This window comes from Myxine glutinosa, chromosome 8 (assembly GCF_964187855.1).
Source record: "Myxine glutinosa chromosome 8, kmMyxGlut1.1, whole genome shotgun sequence".
NCBI lineage: Eukaryota > Metazoa > Chordata > Myxini > Myxiniformes > Myxinidae > Myxine > Myxine glutinosa.
The window spans coordinates 169,214,377-169,230,080 of NC_136268.1; the positions used below are offsets into that span (position 1 = coordinate 169,214,377).

Consider the following 15,704-nt stretch of genomic DNA (forward strand, 5'->3'; position numbering starts at 1 on the left):
TGACGTCGAAGCGTGCCGTTCTAGTTTCTTAATGAAAACTGCCTTCCGGAGGTGTTTCTTTCCCATTCTTCCCTCCAGGGCATCAAGCCGGAAATGCAGCGCCACCTTGTGTCACCTTCCACCCAGAGCAATAAACTTCATTTCTCCTATTAATCCTTCCTTATCCAATCCTCTTACTTGCTGATTTGAGTGTTTTAGCTCTCTCTATCTCCCAACTCCCTCCGCTTTGCTGTTCATCATCCCATTACTGATTGTGCCCAATTGTTGTCCCACTACTCAACTGTTGTCCCACTACCTTGCCCTTCCATGAGCCTCACTCTTGTAAAAGGAAAAAAAAGAGTGTATATTGGTAAAAATGCCTTTGAAAACACTTGTGTGTGATAGTCTAGTAGGAAGACTAGGTCCCCCTGCACCCCCCGGAGATATACTTCTAATCAGTGTTTCTAGATTGGAAAAAATGTGTAGAAAATGACTAGCTATGGCCCCAAGCTGAAATAATGTCCCACATACCATTTTTATGCAAATTACTGCTGCCATTATCAAAAAAACGATTTTTGACATATCTCAGCCAATATTGCAGATAATTGAAAAATGAAGGTGTCTAGACCCATGTTTTGAAGGGCATAGATCATGATAGAACTATTCATAACATGATTACATGTGTCTATGGTATACTAGTATGCTAATTAGTGCTTTATTTACAAAATAATCACAGTTTTACGAAATAATAGACTCATATTAAGGTCCGTCTACACAGACGTTAACACAAAGTTTTATTTTTCTAAATATTACAACTGTCAAAATAGTCCTAGCACTCAATGTGACCACTCTTCTCTTGCTTGTTTTAGATAAACATCATTAGCATTAGTGATTCTACACTGAGTCAGTCATCATCATTTTCATCGAAATCGTCAGAGTCAAACTCTTCTTCTCCTTCCTCTTCCTCCTCCTCTTCGTGCTCTCCTGTGTTCAGAAGATCCACCAGTGAGGTTGGTAGGATGGGACCACTGGACCACATTGGTTTCAACAGTCCTTCATCAGTCCTTATCCATCCTTGCTCCTCATAAGGTTTTGGCTTTTCGATGATAGGTTGATCGGCTCTTTTGTACAATGCTACGCGGTGGTTCACACGCTGGATGTGCGGCTTCAGGGCAGACTGGCATGGAGGAAGGCGAGCCAGATCAACCTTGGACTTGGATGTGAGGGTCTTGTCCTCTCCCACCATTTTTCGTAGCAGCTTGGCACGGACAATGTCCACTGATGACTCGCGACTCTGGCCGTACATCACACAGGTGAATTTTTCTAACTGCCTCTCCACCTCAGGGTTGGCATCCCAGTTGTCACCCAGTTCACCGAATGCCCTGTGAAACCTGGGATTCTTCTCCAGCTTTTTCAAGGGCCCGACTTTTCCCTTCCCTTTGAAGGCACTGGTGCAGTCTTCTCCGCTGAACACATAGTACCCCAGGAGAGTGGCACAGTAGTCCTCTCCCAGGGATTCTGCCAGCTCAGAGACGTTGACAAGTTGGCGATGCTTCCCTGACCCTGTATCCAGGTACACCGTCAGCTTGATGTTGTGGGCATGGTGGAGCAGGATCAGGAGGATGTCTGTGTCCGGTGTTCTGACTACAGCGTTCTTGTATCCGATGGTAGCAGCATGATGGAGGTACAGAACCACCCTGGTATCAGTCTCTTCCTGGTTGCTGTAGATCGTGGGGAGTTCACGTACCTCGACCTGAAACACAAAAAGGCACCGCATTTCAATCACCAGTCACTGCCAGTTTCAGATCTAGACAAACATCACAGGTAATCACCTTTTTTTCAGGAAAAATTACAAATTGAATCGCCATTCACGAAGGGCTTTCAATTTTACCTTGCCATTCGTTGAGGCAAGTTGGTGGGCCTTCCCCTCCACGATCAGCACAGCCATCTCTGTTCTCTCCAGCCTGGTAGCTGCCTCTTGTCCACTCCACACTTTCAGAAGAAGCTGGCACATCTGCTTTTTGTTGTCGTCATTTGCAAGGAACATTTTGAAGTCATATGGCTTCCTGGTTGCTGGTCCAGCCAGAATGATCTTCTCTGAGCTGCCCCGCCTCAGCCTTTCCTGCGCTTTGATTGACTCAGGATGGTAACTGTCAGGATTCAGGATTGAGCTCCATGTCTTCAGCTGTTGGTGGCCATGGTTGGTCTTTACACTCTCTGAAAGCCTGTAGAATACCCTGGCGAAGTTGGAGGGCAACATTTTGGTTCTTGTTTGTGCTTCCGAGTGTGAATGCTCGTGCGAGAGCATTGGAAACTGTTATGTTTGAGCTGTGCACAAGCCAGAAAGAAATGACATCACATTTGTCATGATCAACCTTCGTGAAGTGGATATGCTCCTTGATTGGGTCATTCTGTAGGCGTTTCAGTAGTTTCTCTGACCGATAATTTGAGTTCTCATATCCATTCAGTTTCAGTTCCTCGACATAGAGCAAGCGCAAGGAAGAAAGCTGTAGAACTTTATTCTGCTGGATGACCTGGGTTTGAATGTGTTCCAGTACTGAGTTGAATGCCTTTTCATGGGCGGCTGACATGCAAGCCTGCTCCTTTGGTGCTTCGGCTCTGTGAATCGCACGCTCATAGTTGTAGAATGCTGTGCGGAAAGCTTTAAAACATGACGGATGGTGTTTGGCCTCACATGCAAAGAGGTCTTTGTTTTTCACCTTTCGATGGAGTCGATAGAGACCCATTTTCTCAGCCCGTGTTTCGATTTGCTCCCATGCATTTTCTTTGTTTTTAAAGGATGGGAAGGTTGTAGGCCTCTCAGTATTGCGATGAGCATCTTTGGTCTCAACTTTCTCACAAAATATACACTCTGGCGGGAAGATGGGTTCAGCAGAACCTCCTGGTTTACGAGGAGAGTGATGCCATGATGAGGTTGATGGCCCTGGTTCTGTATCATCTCCCAGACGATGAAAGTGGCGGACAAAGTGCTTATAACACTTGCTGTGATATCCTACTCTTTCTAGGTCATCAGGAAGAGTTGCCGGGATCTGATCACATACTGATTGCATACGACATGGGGAGTCATGCGGTTGGTTGAGACGTCTATCCCGGATCTTTTGAAGCAGTTGCAGTTTTTCTGAAGCAGATCCTTTAATTTTACGGAGGGGCGTGAAATCCCCATGATCAGACATGGATGATACATGAAGGATGCATGTAGGAGGAGAGCTTTGGGCTGCAGGTTCTACACTCCGTTTTCTTTTGGGCATGCTTGCTGTCGATGTCTACCATCACTGTTAAATGACAAATAAGAAATCACGAATGATGTTAAAAGTGCCTGTGAAAGGAGGCTCTGAGTTTTCAGTGAGGTAACAGAGGTTCTGAGTCATGTTCTACACTAGGGTACTTTTTAGCTGACTAAACCATGTTTAGTGGCATCAAAAGTGCTAATAGCTAAAACATCTAAATTCTTCCACACTAACGTTAGCTATCTAGGCCAATGAAACATTGTGCTAAGTTACTGTAGCTAGCTCAGCTGTCGTGCCTCTTTCTGGTTCAATTCATATACAGAAGTCAACAGATATGTCTCATGTTTGGCATTAACAAAAGTTTAAGTTACACCGACATTAGGAACATACTGTACATAGATGAGGCTAGCTTTAACGTTAGCTAACATGGTGCTAGCTGGCTCAGCTGTTATTCTGCCTGTTTATGATTTCATGCAGAAACTGAAGTCAAGAGTGTGAGTAACATTATAGTTAGCATCTTACCTGGCTAGATTGGAGGATGAATACCAAGAACAACACACAGATGGAATGGAAGACTGAACTTTCAACTGAGGTATTCAATAACATCAACGTTACCAATTGATACGAGCGCGCGACATTACCAATTGATACGAGCGCGCGAGCGCGCATGTTACATGGATGGAAATGTAAAATGGCAGCTATAGCAGCACTAATTTGGATCTCTAGTCTGTCATTTCTGCACTGTGATTGGATAACATAAAAAAATATGTTTGGGAGTTAACAGCAGGAGTTGGTAGATTTTACGTGGGCTGGGTGAGAAACCTTTAAATAAGCAAGTGAAAATCTCTCGCAATACAAAGTCAATGGTGGGAAGAAAAGTTGAGTGGTACCAATGTTACTGCCAATGTCCCGCCCCTATGCAAGACTCAGGAGCATCTTGTTGACATTTAACCTTGAAAATACCTGGGTTTAGACCCCTTATGTACCATGTTAAGTTATCTGCAGTATTAACGTATCCTTATCATTTGTAAAACTGATTATTTTGTAATTACAGCATTAATATGCATACTAGTATACCATAGACACATGTAATCATGTTATGAATAGTTCTATCATGATCTATGCCCTTCAAAACATGGGTCTAGACACCTTCATTTTTCAATTATCTGCAATATTGGCTGAGATATGTCAAAAATCGTTTTTTTGATAATGGCAGCAGTAATTTGCATAAAAATGGTATGTGGGACATTTTTTCAGCTTGGGGCCATAGCTAGTCATTTTCTACACATTTTTTCCAATCTAGAAACACTGATTAGAAGTATATCTCCGGGGGGTGCAGGGGGACCTAGTCTTCCTACTAGACTATGACTATTGCGATGAAATGGGCAGAATTTATATGCCTCCGCCGAAGAAATGCCGGAGGAATTCTGTTTTTCAGTTGTCCTTCCGGCTGTCCGTCCATGGTGAAAAGATTTCGTTACCGCAATAACTTAAGAACGGCTAAAGAAAACTAAGTCAAACTTTGTACAAGTATGTATAATGATGCAATAATGTGGGTGGAGCCATATTGGTCGAGATCGCGATGTCAAAGAATGTCGTTCTGATTTCGTATGCAATGTACCTGGTTGCTCTTCTCAACAGCATTGCTTCGATTGGAATCAGGAAAGTGGATATGACATCCCGTGTGCTCCATCACTTGCTGGATGTTGGAGCCTCTGCGGCCAATCACGTACGAATGCTCTACGTGTGGAACATCTATCTTGAGGGTGACCCGAGAGCTCTGGAGGTATAGGAAAGAACCATCCAATGTAACAGCACAGGAATGTGACCATGTTCAAATTGTAATCCTATTAAGTCATTAAAGTATCATTGATATACCGTACTGTCAAATAACTTGTGAATTTTAGGATGCTCATTATGAGTTCTGGAACATCCAAGTACTTGGGCAATTCAGGGAGAGGCTTGTACAGTTGGATCTTTCGCGTAACTAAATTTAAAATGAATTCAATCAAAGGGAGGCGCAAAGCATCCCTCCCCTTATACAAGGGATCATTTCTCTGTATGCAGCTTTAACATAGGGACTGAAAATGCATTTCTCAGCTTCTACTGGGCGAAATTTGCTGCAAATTTCAGAAGTAAATACTTTGCGAAAGTAAATGACTTATTTAATTTTCAAAAAGCTAAAGGATGAAGCACTGGTGGTTTAGCTATGCTATTAGCCAATTGATTAAGAAAATATTTTATGATAATCATTTATTGATTTTAATTATGCAATTAATCAATCAATTATTGCGCACCTCTCCCTCCCAATCAGCCTCTATGACCTGCACAGCGGTATTGCCGGAGGCGACCCGGCATTGCCGTGCTGTATGATATTTATTTATTTGGCATGGGGGCGGTGTACTTTGAATGTATCTGTACTTGTTCATATTAGTTAAACACTTTCCATCATCAGTGGAGTCTATGTTCAGACAATTGTTATTTCGCCCACATTGGACATAGTCTGAAACGGGAGCTTATGGATGGCGTCTCGTCCATCCATCCATGCGTCCGGTCGTCCATCCACAACTATATCTCAGACATGTATGGACCGATTGTTTTTCTCTTGGAAAAAAGACAATACATGACAATATACAGTCACGTGAAAAAGTAAGTACACCCCATGTAAAGTTTTGACTTTTTCAACATATTATTGCGGATCTCGGCGCCGGCCTTCTCCCCTTACCAAGGGGGGATTAGTCCCCTTGTCTTTGACTGGCTGACAGGACCCGGGACCTATGACGTCCTTCCCGGACAGCGCAAAATAGGGTCGTAGGACAAGAATCACTCTTACCTAATTACTCGCGCTGCCCAGAAACGAGGAAATAAGCCCCGCACGAATCACGCGTGCTAAGACGCAGAGCGGTGCATACACGCGATCCGTGCCGTTTATATGGTGACCCCGGTTCTAGCGATCTTATTCGTACCACGCTTAGCCAATGGAGAAATCACAGAAGCAGTCGAATTGGGAAGAAAGAAAGGAAGAACATAATTTATTCACACTATTTACAATGATTCCGAGAAAAGAGGACACAGTGCAGCCTTAAAAACAGTCTTAACTTAATCCCCAGGACAAACGGGCCGTCTCACACACAGACACACTCACACGGGGCTTGCAGCTGCTGGATGATGTTCGCCACGTACAGGGATGGCTCTCGTACAGCTCCCTCCGGTCTCCGGCTCGTCCCGTACAGATGGTAATTAGAGGGGCAGGAGCTCTCTGCGTGTCGTTGGCGCACACGGGATAATACGGGGCGAACGGTAGGGTCTGGGCTCTGGCAGTTGGCGGTTATCACTGGCGTTATTACCGCGTTCACTCGCGTGGCTGAGTAGGCGATAATTGTCACCGGCACGTCTGGCTGCCTTTCCTTCGGCGCGTACGTAATACTGAGATATAGCGCACTGCCTCCAAAACGAGCGCTGCGAATCACGTTCTTCACAATCCTCTCGCGTGCAAGTAAGCTGGTCAGTCCTCCTCATTCTCTCTCGTGCTCTGAGTTCGTTCTCTCAAGCCCTGGCAAGTCCTGTTCACCACTCTACGTAAGTTCTGATCGTTCTCTCATGTAAGTCCTTTGAGCAGTGACTTTTATAGGCACGCCCTGCGAACCTTCTAGCACTTACCAGATGCACCTTACCACGCCCTATCACGCCATGCCCTTAGAGCCCTGGTTGGCTGGTGGCTCTTACCGTCATCGCCTCTGACGTGCTGCCTTCACGCCGCCCCATCCCGACCCCGTGCTCCTCCCTCTTAGTCCTACCTCGTGTTCCTCGACTAGTGAGCGAACAAAGGGCAGCGAATGCTGCTGGCAGCCAAAGCGTAACAAATGCTGCGGGTAGCCAAAGCGTAACAAACTGAGGGGCTCAGCCAAATGGGGCGCGGGATCAATTATGCCCTTATAGGTGGACTTGGAGAGTGGACGCAAAATGAAAGGACCTAAACTCATGTCTTTACACAACGCAGATATTACTAGGGGAAATGGCCTATTCTTACACATACTATGACATAACTAATACTCTAAGGTGGCCTACGTGTTGCTCGTGGACTAACTATGGGGGGCAACCGTTTCACCTTTAATGATCAATATGTGCCAATCTCAAAACCTTAGCAATATTTCAACATACAGCTATTTGATCTTCATTTCAACAATATTGATAGATAAAGGTGATATAATATAACAAATATCATGAAACATTTACATTTTGTAGTCCATTGTATAATTTAAATAAACATAAATGCAAATTTCGCATGTGGAAAAAGTAAGTACACCCCTACATTTATCACTACTTCAAATACCTAAAATTAGAATCAGGTGCACCAGCTCAGGTGCAAATGATTAGAACATCATCAGCGAGGATCTTGGAGGAACCTGTCTTATTTAAACCTCAGACATTTAGTTTGGTTTGCTCTTTGTTGTTGAAGTGTGCGGTATCACCATGACGAGATCAAAAGAGCTCTCTGAGGCCTTCAGAAAGAAGGTTATAGATGCCTACGAGTCTTGGAAGGGTTTTAAAAAGATCTCCAAACAGTTTGAAATCAATCATTCGACTGTCCGGAAGATCATCTACAAGTGGAGAAGATTCCAAACAACTGCCAACTTGTCCAGGCCAGGCCGCCCCAGCAAGTTCAGCCCGAGAGCAGACCGCAAGATGCTGAAAGAAGTCTCTAAGACCCCCAAAATGTCATCACGGGACCTACAGGTAGCTCTTGCCACTGTTGATGTCAAAGTGCACGAGTCTATCATTAGAAAGAGGCTGCACAAATTTGATCTACATGGGAGGTGTGCCAGGAGGAAACCTTTGCTGTCCAGAAAGAACATCAAGGCAAGACTAAAGTTTGCCAATGAACACCGAGGCAAAGACCAGCACTTCTGGAACAATGTGCTCTAGACAGATGAGTCAAAGGTAGAGGTATTGGCCACAGTACCAGAAGACATGTTTGGCAAAAACCAAAGACAGCATTTGACCACAAGAACCTGATACCAACTGTAAAGCATGGTGGTGGAAATATTGTGGTTTGGGTCAACTTTGCTGCATCAGGGCCTGGGCAGCTCACCATCATATAATCCACTATGAATACTTCATTGTACCAGAGGGTGCTTGAGGATAATGTGAGGCCATCTGTCGGAAAGTTGAAGCTCAACCGAAGGTGGAACTTGCAACATGACCCTAAACATACCAGTACATCCACCAAGGAATGGCTGAAAAGAAAGAAATGGAGGGTTCTGGAATGGCCAAGTCAAAGCCCGGGTCTAAATCCCATCGAGATGTTGTGGGGGGAATTTTAAACGAGCTGTGCATGCAAGAAACCCCTCAAACATCACACAGCTGAAAGAATTCTGCATGGAGGAGTGGGCAAAAATTTCTCCCAGTCGATGTCAGAGACTGGTAGACAGTTATAAGCAATGCCTACTTGAGGTTGTTTCTGCCAAAGGGAGCAATACCACCTATTAGAGCCAAGGGTGTACTTACTTTTTACATAGAAGGAAATGGCATCTCTGTTAATTTTTTGTTGAATAAATTATTGCAAAGTCAATTTTTCATTGTTTTTTTGTTCAATTAGACCACCTTTATCTATCGATACTGTTTAAATGAAGATCAAATTTTGATATGTCCACATATGTAAAAAAGATTTAAAAAAACATTTCATGGGGTGTACTTACTTTTTCCACACGCGAAATTTGCATTTATGTTTATTTAAATTATACAATGGACTACAAAATGTAAATGTTTCATGATATTTGTTGTATTATATCACCTTTATCTATCAATATTGTTGAAATGAAGATCAAATAGCTGTATGTTGAAATATGTTGAAAAAGTCAAAACTTTACATGGTGTGTACTTACTTTTTCACGTGACTGTACATATTCACATCATTTTGTTTCACAATGCGATCATAGATGGACGACAGGCGGCCATTTTAGTTGTGGACAACCCGATATGGAACACGTCCTCAACCATTTCTTGGACATGCATTTACCAATCTGGTTAAAACTTGGCACACATATAATGAATGATGGCTGACATATCGGACCAAAATCAAAAACAAAATCGGACCATGCACGTAATGTTTTTTTCGAGATCAGATCCAAGATGGCCAACTGGAGGCCATTTAGTTTGTTAAACATATCACCAACCATTTCTTGAACATGCCTGGTCCGATTTTGTTTAAACTTGGCAGAAGCACAGTACATGATGGCATGCAAGTGCCCCTCACTTTATTTTGCGATCTGTCCAAGATGTCCGACTGGTAGACTGGCAGACATTTTAGTTGTATAAAAACCCGGTATTGAACCTGTCAACCATTTCTCGGACATGCATTTACCGATAATGAACACTGATATAATGAATGATGGCTTACATATGCGCGTCATTTATTTTCGAGATCAGATCCAAGATGGCCGACTGGCGGCCATTTTGTTACTTACACGTGTCCCCCACACCCCCATTTCTCAGACATGCATGTACTGGTTGTGTTCATATTTGGCAGAAAGACAATCCATGGGTTTGCATAGGCAGAAGATTTTGTTTTGCAATCTGACCAAAGATGGCCGACTGGCAGCCTTTAATGCTGTACAACGAAATTACTAAAACCATGGGGGCTATTACATTTGATGTCTTTTTCTCCTTGTTTGGTTAAGGAACTTAAAAAAAAAAATGTTGCTTCAAGTGAATTCCAATTTCTGTTCTACTTGTGTAATTCCTTAGCCAAAATCACTGACCTTTGTGTCTAGAACTGCCATAATTCTCTGCCTGGCCTCCCTCACGCTTTCGCTCTTCCCATATACCTTGATATGTGGATCTGTGGGATGTAAAATTAATGTGGTGATCAGAACAAAACCTACAAATAATCGAACATGCAGAAAGTTTTTTTAGCCTAAATGTGATGTTCCTGCGGAAGATGCATATATTGTTAAGGATGGCAAAGAAGAACCACATGCAGTAAGTGCTTGAAACAATAAAAGTAACTCCTGTACTGTAACTGCAATTCGTGTGAAACATCAGTTGTGTATTAACTGTACAGTATCCTTTCAGTTGTTCCTCTTTCGTATGTGGCACAAGGCTTCGGAAGAGCATCATTGGTCAGGGCAGGAATTTAGAATTTTTTCATGGTTCCGGCGATATATCACTTACTCTTCGTGAGGGACACAGTGGGATCTTAAACAGCCATCAACTAATGCCGGCAGACAGGACGCCAAGTTTAACGTCCATCCAAAGTATGGCACACACATTGATAAATCACTTCACCTGTGAAACACTGGAATGACAGTTTATAGCTGGGCCAAGATTCGAACGTCGATTAAACACTTTGGAGGTTAGGGTGTGTACCTGGAGGCCATCCTGCCAACCCCATCCTTTTGGATGAAACATTATCAATTTATATTCTGAAGAAACCCATAATATAAAGCCTAAATTGGCAGACAGCTAGTTATCAGTGGTGGTATCGTCACTTGTCCCAGTGTCTTTTCTCATTTATCTCAACAAAATGAGTTGAGATTAATTATAAGCAGTGACATTGATTTCAGTCAAAACATAACCTCCTTTGATGTTACAAACCTGTTTATTGTTCATGGTTAGCTTGTAAACTCTGCTTCATTAAACAAGGAATTAAGGATGTGTTACGTGCTCCTCCCCGACCCCCTGGTCACGGTGTACCTCCGAGCCCCGAGAGGAGTGACGGCAGAAAAATGTGTTATTCTGTATGTCAAATATCAATGGAGAAGCCACCGCAATTGTTACTCACAAACAAATATTGTATTAAGATCACACAAGAATAACAGTACAACAATAATAGTATTCAAAAGTACAATCAATATGTCCTATGACGGTACCATCAGTTTTGTAATATATAACTCACTGTGCTCCAAGTGAGTGAAACCAGAACCTTCCCCAATGTCTCTTATTCCCGGCTTCAAGACGAGTTGATTCGCTCCAGCGATCGCCAGAACGATGTCCAATCGAGACCAGAATCCCGTGGGGATGGCAAGTACAGTCACACAGCCGAAGCTGTACAAAGGCGCCCTCAAGGCGACTGGGAAATCTAAAGGCGCCCTACAGGCAACTGAGAGATCACACCCTCGGGTATGGACTTTCACGGCTCAGAGTCGGCGAACCGCAAATTAATCTTCAAAAACCACGGTGCACACACGCACACCAGATACGTCTGAAAGCGGTGAAAACGGCGGACGAAGCAACGAAACCTTGCTCGACGCGCGAAGCGCATGAGTCAAAATGGCCGACGACCCGTTCTTGGGACGTAATGGCCCGGCGATAATTCTCCTCGGAATCCACCGCCAAAAACCTGACACGCAGGTTGATCGGTCACAGCGATGACAACTCTGTCGCAGGAATCCCTTTCCCGGAAACCCGAAAGTTCGCTAGTGACTCTTGCTCGCCAACGTTCGCTTCAGAACTCGGAGCGGCTCGGCGTTCTTGTCCGACTCACTCGCTCCACCCTTTTTTCTCCTCTTCTTCCTCTTCGTCGTCCGGTTCCCGATCCGGTTTCCTGTTTCTTTTAACATTAACTTTTTTACCTTTTGAAAACAGTTCATGGACAATAAACCTTTTGAAAACAATAATAGTACATGGAATCCGAAATATTTACAGTGGATGCAAACCACCACAACGGAAGTGACGAATCTGTAACAGATGTGAGAAAAGGCCATACGGTACTGACTGTAAAAGGTATTTCAAGTGATACATTTATATGCGTTACATGTTTAGGATATGTAGACAGGCCGATTTAGTGTTATAAATTTCTTTTTTTTGTAAAACATTTGAAAAGAATGAGAAAACACTTGAAGGGCTTTTTTCTTTGATCCAATATGGCTGCCACAAAACGTGAGCGATGACATCATAAATTTATATTCTCCAATGTAATTGTTGCGTACATCACGCTTAATAAATTTCAAACTGATCAGACCAGGCGTTGTCCCTGTTGACTTATGACGTCATAATTATGGTACCAATGATGTCATCGTTAACAACACTTATTCTCCATATGGAGTTACTTGCAATGAGCCATGTTTCAATTTTTCCATTGAGCAGTTTTGGAGATATAGAGGTGCAACATTTTTCGGTTTTTCCAAGACGGCGCTTGTACCATGTTTTTCGATGAATTGTAAAGGTCAATGGGGAAATTTTCCTTTTCTTCATCATTAAAGTAGATGTTTTCAAATTAATCCTTTTCTTTAAATATTATATCAAATTCCTTATTAGCATCAATACGAGTTGTGATTTCCTCTTCACTAATACTACTGTAGTATCTCTGCTTTTCATAAGTTGGCGTTGAGTTTCTTCATCAACATCAAAACCAAATGATAAAATTTTAACCCAATTGCCCCTCAGATGTTTCATAATTTGTCTCATTCCTTCTGGATTAGTTTCTAAAATCCCAAGACCACCAGATTTTAGTTTATTTAACTCACTCTTACAATGTGAATATTTTGTCGTGCCAAGAGAGACCGGGACACAATGTTTTGAGGCAAACACAGAGTTAACAAGAGATGGTGGTGAACAGCTGTTTTAAAGGCCTGGAGGGAGGAGAGGGATTGAAGAGAGTGTGGGAGTTTGTTCCAGAGGAGGGAGAAAAGAGGAATGAAGGAGTGAAGGTGAGCAGAGAGTCTTGATTTTGGCAGTTTAACCATCAGAGGGTTGCAGGCAGGTCTTGTGCATCCTGCAGGAATATTTGGGGGACAGAGCACAGACAGAGCAGGGGGAGCAAGGCCGGAGAGGAGTCGGTAGAAGACAGAAAGACCACAAACCTGCCTGTGGTGAGAGAGAGAAAGGCCCTCAGAATCAGCTTCATCGTGGGAGATTCCAATGATTCTGAAAGCTTTGGTTTCAACAGCGTGAAGACGAGCTCGGTGTGAGGCAGGAACACCGGCCCAGAGGGGACAGCGGTATTACATTGAGCTGCGGATGAAAGCCTTGTATGTAGTGAGGATCTCAGGTTTGCCAAGGAAGGACTTCACACGACGGAGGATGCCCAGTCGGTGACTGGCTTTGGAGGCCAGCTTGGAAATGTGGTTTTCCCAGGAAAGATCATGGCTGATTGTGAGACCCAAAAGCTTGAGTGACAGAACTTCTTGGAGAGGATTGTTGAGAAAGTAGATGGGAGTGGGGCGGGGGGTGTGGGGGAGGGGGGGGAGGGGGTTGTCCAGATGGTCTTTTCTGATAGACATCGTAAGTGTGTGAGATTTATCAGGATTGAAAGACATGTTCCACTTGTTTGCCCAGTTTGTGATTTTGTCCAGGTCTGCAGAGAGTGAAGACGCTGCTGCCTGTTTATCTGAGGGTTGAGATATGGAGTGGCAGAGAGTGGAGTCATCAACAAAGAGATAGAGAGGCCTTTCCAGAGAGTCGGATAAATCATTGATGAAGACCAGAAATAGCACAGGGCCCAGAACACTGCCTTGAGGAACTCCAGCCTGAACAGGAAGGGGAGATGAGTGAATTCCATTCAGGGTCACATGTTGACTGCGACCGGTGAGGAAGTCCGCAAGCCATGAGTGGAGATTTCCATGGATACCTTGATGAGAGTTTGGTGAGTAGGGTGGGCGCCAGACCATATCGAAGGCACGAGATATGTCAAGTGTGACAGCTCTGATTTCCTGTTTGGCATAGAGGACCTCCATCCATTGTTGAGACAGCAGAAGCAACATGTCCAGAGTAGAGTGACCTGGTCTGAATCCAAATTGATGATCAGAGATCAAGCCATTGGAGAAGAGGAAGGATTTGATATCCGAAGCAATGACGGATTCCAAGACTTTGCTGATAATTGGGAGCAGGCTGATTGGTCTGTTGTTGCAAGGATCTGTTTTTGCACCTTTTTGTGTAAAGCGGTGATGTTTGCTGATTTCCAAGATGCTGGCAGATGACCTTGAGCAAGAGAGAGGGTGAAGAGAACAGAGAGAGGGAGTGAAAGAGCGGCAGAGCAGGATTTTAGGACCCGTGGGCTGATGCCATCTGGTCCAGTTGCAGAATCAGAATATTTTTTAGTTTTTAGTTGCAGAATATTTTTTTGATTAATCAATTGATTAATTACTTAATTATTATCGATTTATTAAGTGCTTATTTATTTTATTTTCTCACCTGGACAATATCTCAGGCACCTTTTTGGCTGGGAATCTGATATTTGGACACGACAATGACCAAGTAATTTGGCGGATGCAAAACGTAAACACTTCAGCCTGCGGAGTTATGCCCTCTACCGAGTGCCGTTCTAGTTTTGAACCCTAGAAACAGGCTTGGATGGTAAAAAATCATTTAATGCATTCGTTAAATGTCTAGTTCTTGAGCATATCTATATTCAAACTCTTTAGTCAGGCAAATGATTTGGATTTTTCATTTTCGCGCCACCAAACTGCATACCCCTTCATATGGTGAAACACCACTATTTAAGAGGTAGACATACCTTTCCTGGACTTGGCACCGATCTTCAACTTCGATGGCCATGTTATATCAGTCTTCGTATCAAACATTATCTAGAAAAGAAAACAAATGCACTGTTATAGTAACGCAATTCATCATGGGCAATACCGATTGATTTATGTTTGCAAAATAATTTATGGCAAGTTTCATTAAGATGCGGTAATGTGTATTTATTATTAAAATAACGAAGTCTCAAGTTGTGAAATTCTGTCATATAAAAATAACTTTTACTCTTATAACTAATGACAAAGCGCCAAAGATAAATTTCTCAGCTTCATTACAGCGATGGAGTCATGGTGAATACAACGAATTAAACAATTTGTTTGTTTGATAATGTTACAAAAGAAACAAGTTTGGTTCTTGGAAACAAAATCATTGTAATGCAAAATTATAATTGATATGCCCTACATTCTGACTAATGTTGCTTGAAGACTAACTTTGCTTTCAATCATGGATTGTCTTAGACAATTTACAACTTAAATGGTACGTATTAAATGAAAGGTCTCTTTTAATGGCGATTTGTCATTGTGAATTCCGAACAGACAAGGAGTCATACGCATTATACAGGATGCGGCATGAGGACAGGATGTTTCAAAATTAAATATTGACTTAGTTTGGTAAATACACGACATTGAACTACACTGAACTGGACTGCACTACAGTGCACTAGGGCTGAGTGGGCAGTTTATCTTTCGACATTCGATGGATACTTGTTATGCTCATGCCGAGCCATTGCGACAAACAGTGCACTTGTGGCGGGCACAAGGGGCAATAATTCCGCGCACCAGTGGGTGGCGCGAGCGCCCAGGCGGGGACCGAAGACACATGCCCCGCCCTTCGACCAATCGGCCACGCCCGGGGATTAGGCATGGCCTCGGCACATATATGCGGGCTCTAAGCTCGAGCCCGCCCAGTGCTGCAGTCCGAGCTTTCGAATAAAGACTCTTTGTTATAACAAACGCGTTGTGGCCTACTTCTTTGGCAAGCAAGTTGTGTATGCGCAGT

General features: G+C 43.3%; 2 protein-coding genes across 2 annotated transcripts in view; both read right to left on the minus strand.

Moving 5' to 3' along the window:
* The window catches only part of BICC1 (BicC family RNA binding protein 1), a 564,931-nt gene that overhangs the window by 323,670 nt on the left and 225,557 nt on the right, over positions 1 to 15,704 (minus strand). Inside the window, 3 exon segments of the mRNA XM_078784015.1 lie at positions 4,849 to 5,007; positions 9,989 to 10,068; positions 14,683 to 14,752. Coding sequence (XP_078640141.1) covers positions 4,849 to 5,007; positions 9,989 to 10,068; positions 14,683 to 14,752 — 309 coding nt within the window.
* Positions 742 to 2,026, minus strand: LOC144893180 (uncharacterized). The gene is made up of 2 exons (XM_078782816.1): positions 1,871 to 2,026; positions 742 to 1,732 (listed from the first exon to the last, which is right to left on the minus strand). Exons 1-2 carry the CDS (start codon positions 2,024 to 2,026, stop codon positions 884 to 886), a joined length of 1,005 nt encoding a protein of 334 aa, XP_078638942.1. The 3' UTR covers positions 742 to 883.

What these genes read in the sequence shown, in the direction of transcription:
- LOC144893180 (XM_078782816.1), bottom strand. Translation starts at nt 2,026, where the DNA reads ATGTTCCTTGCAAATGACGACAACAAAAAGCAGATGTGCCAGCTTCTT. An exon ending in TTGCCTCAACGAATGGCAAG is followed by an intron (nt 1,733 to 1,870) that starts GTAAAATTGAAA and finishes TTTGTGTTTCAG; the next exon opens with GTCGAGGTACGTGAACTCCC.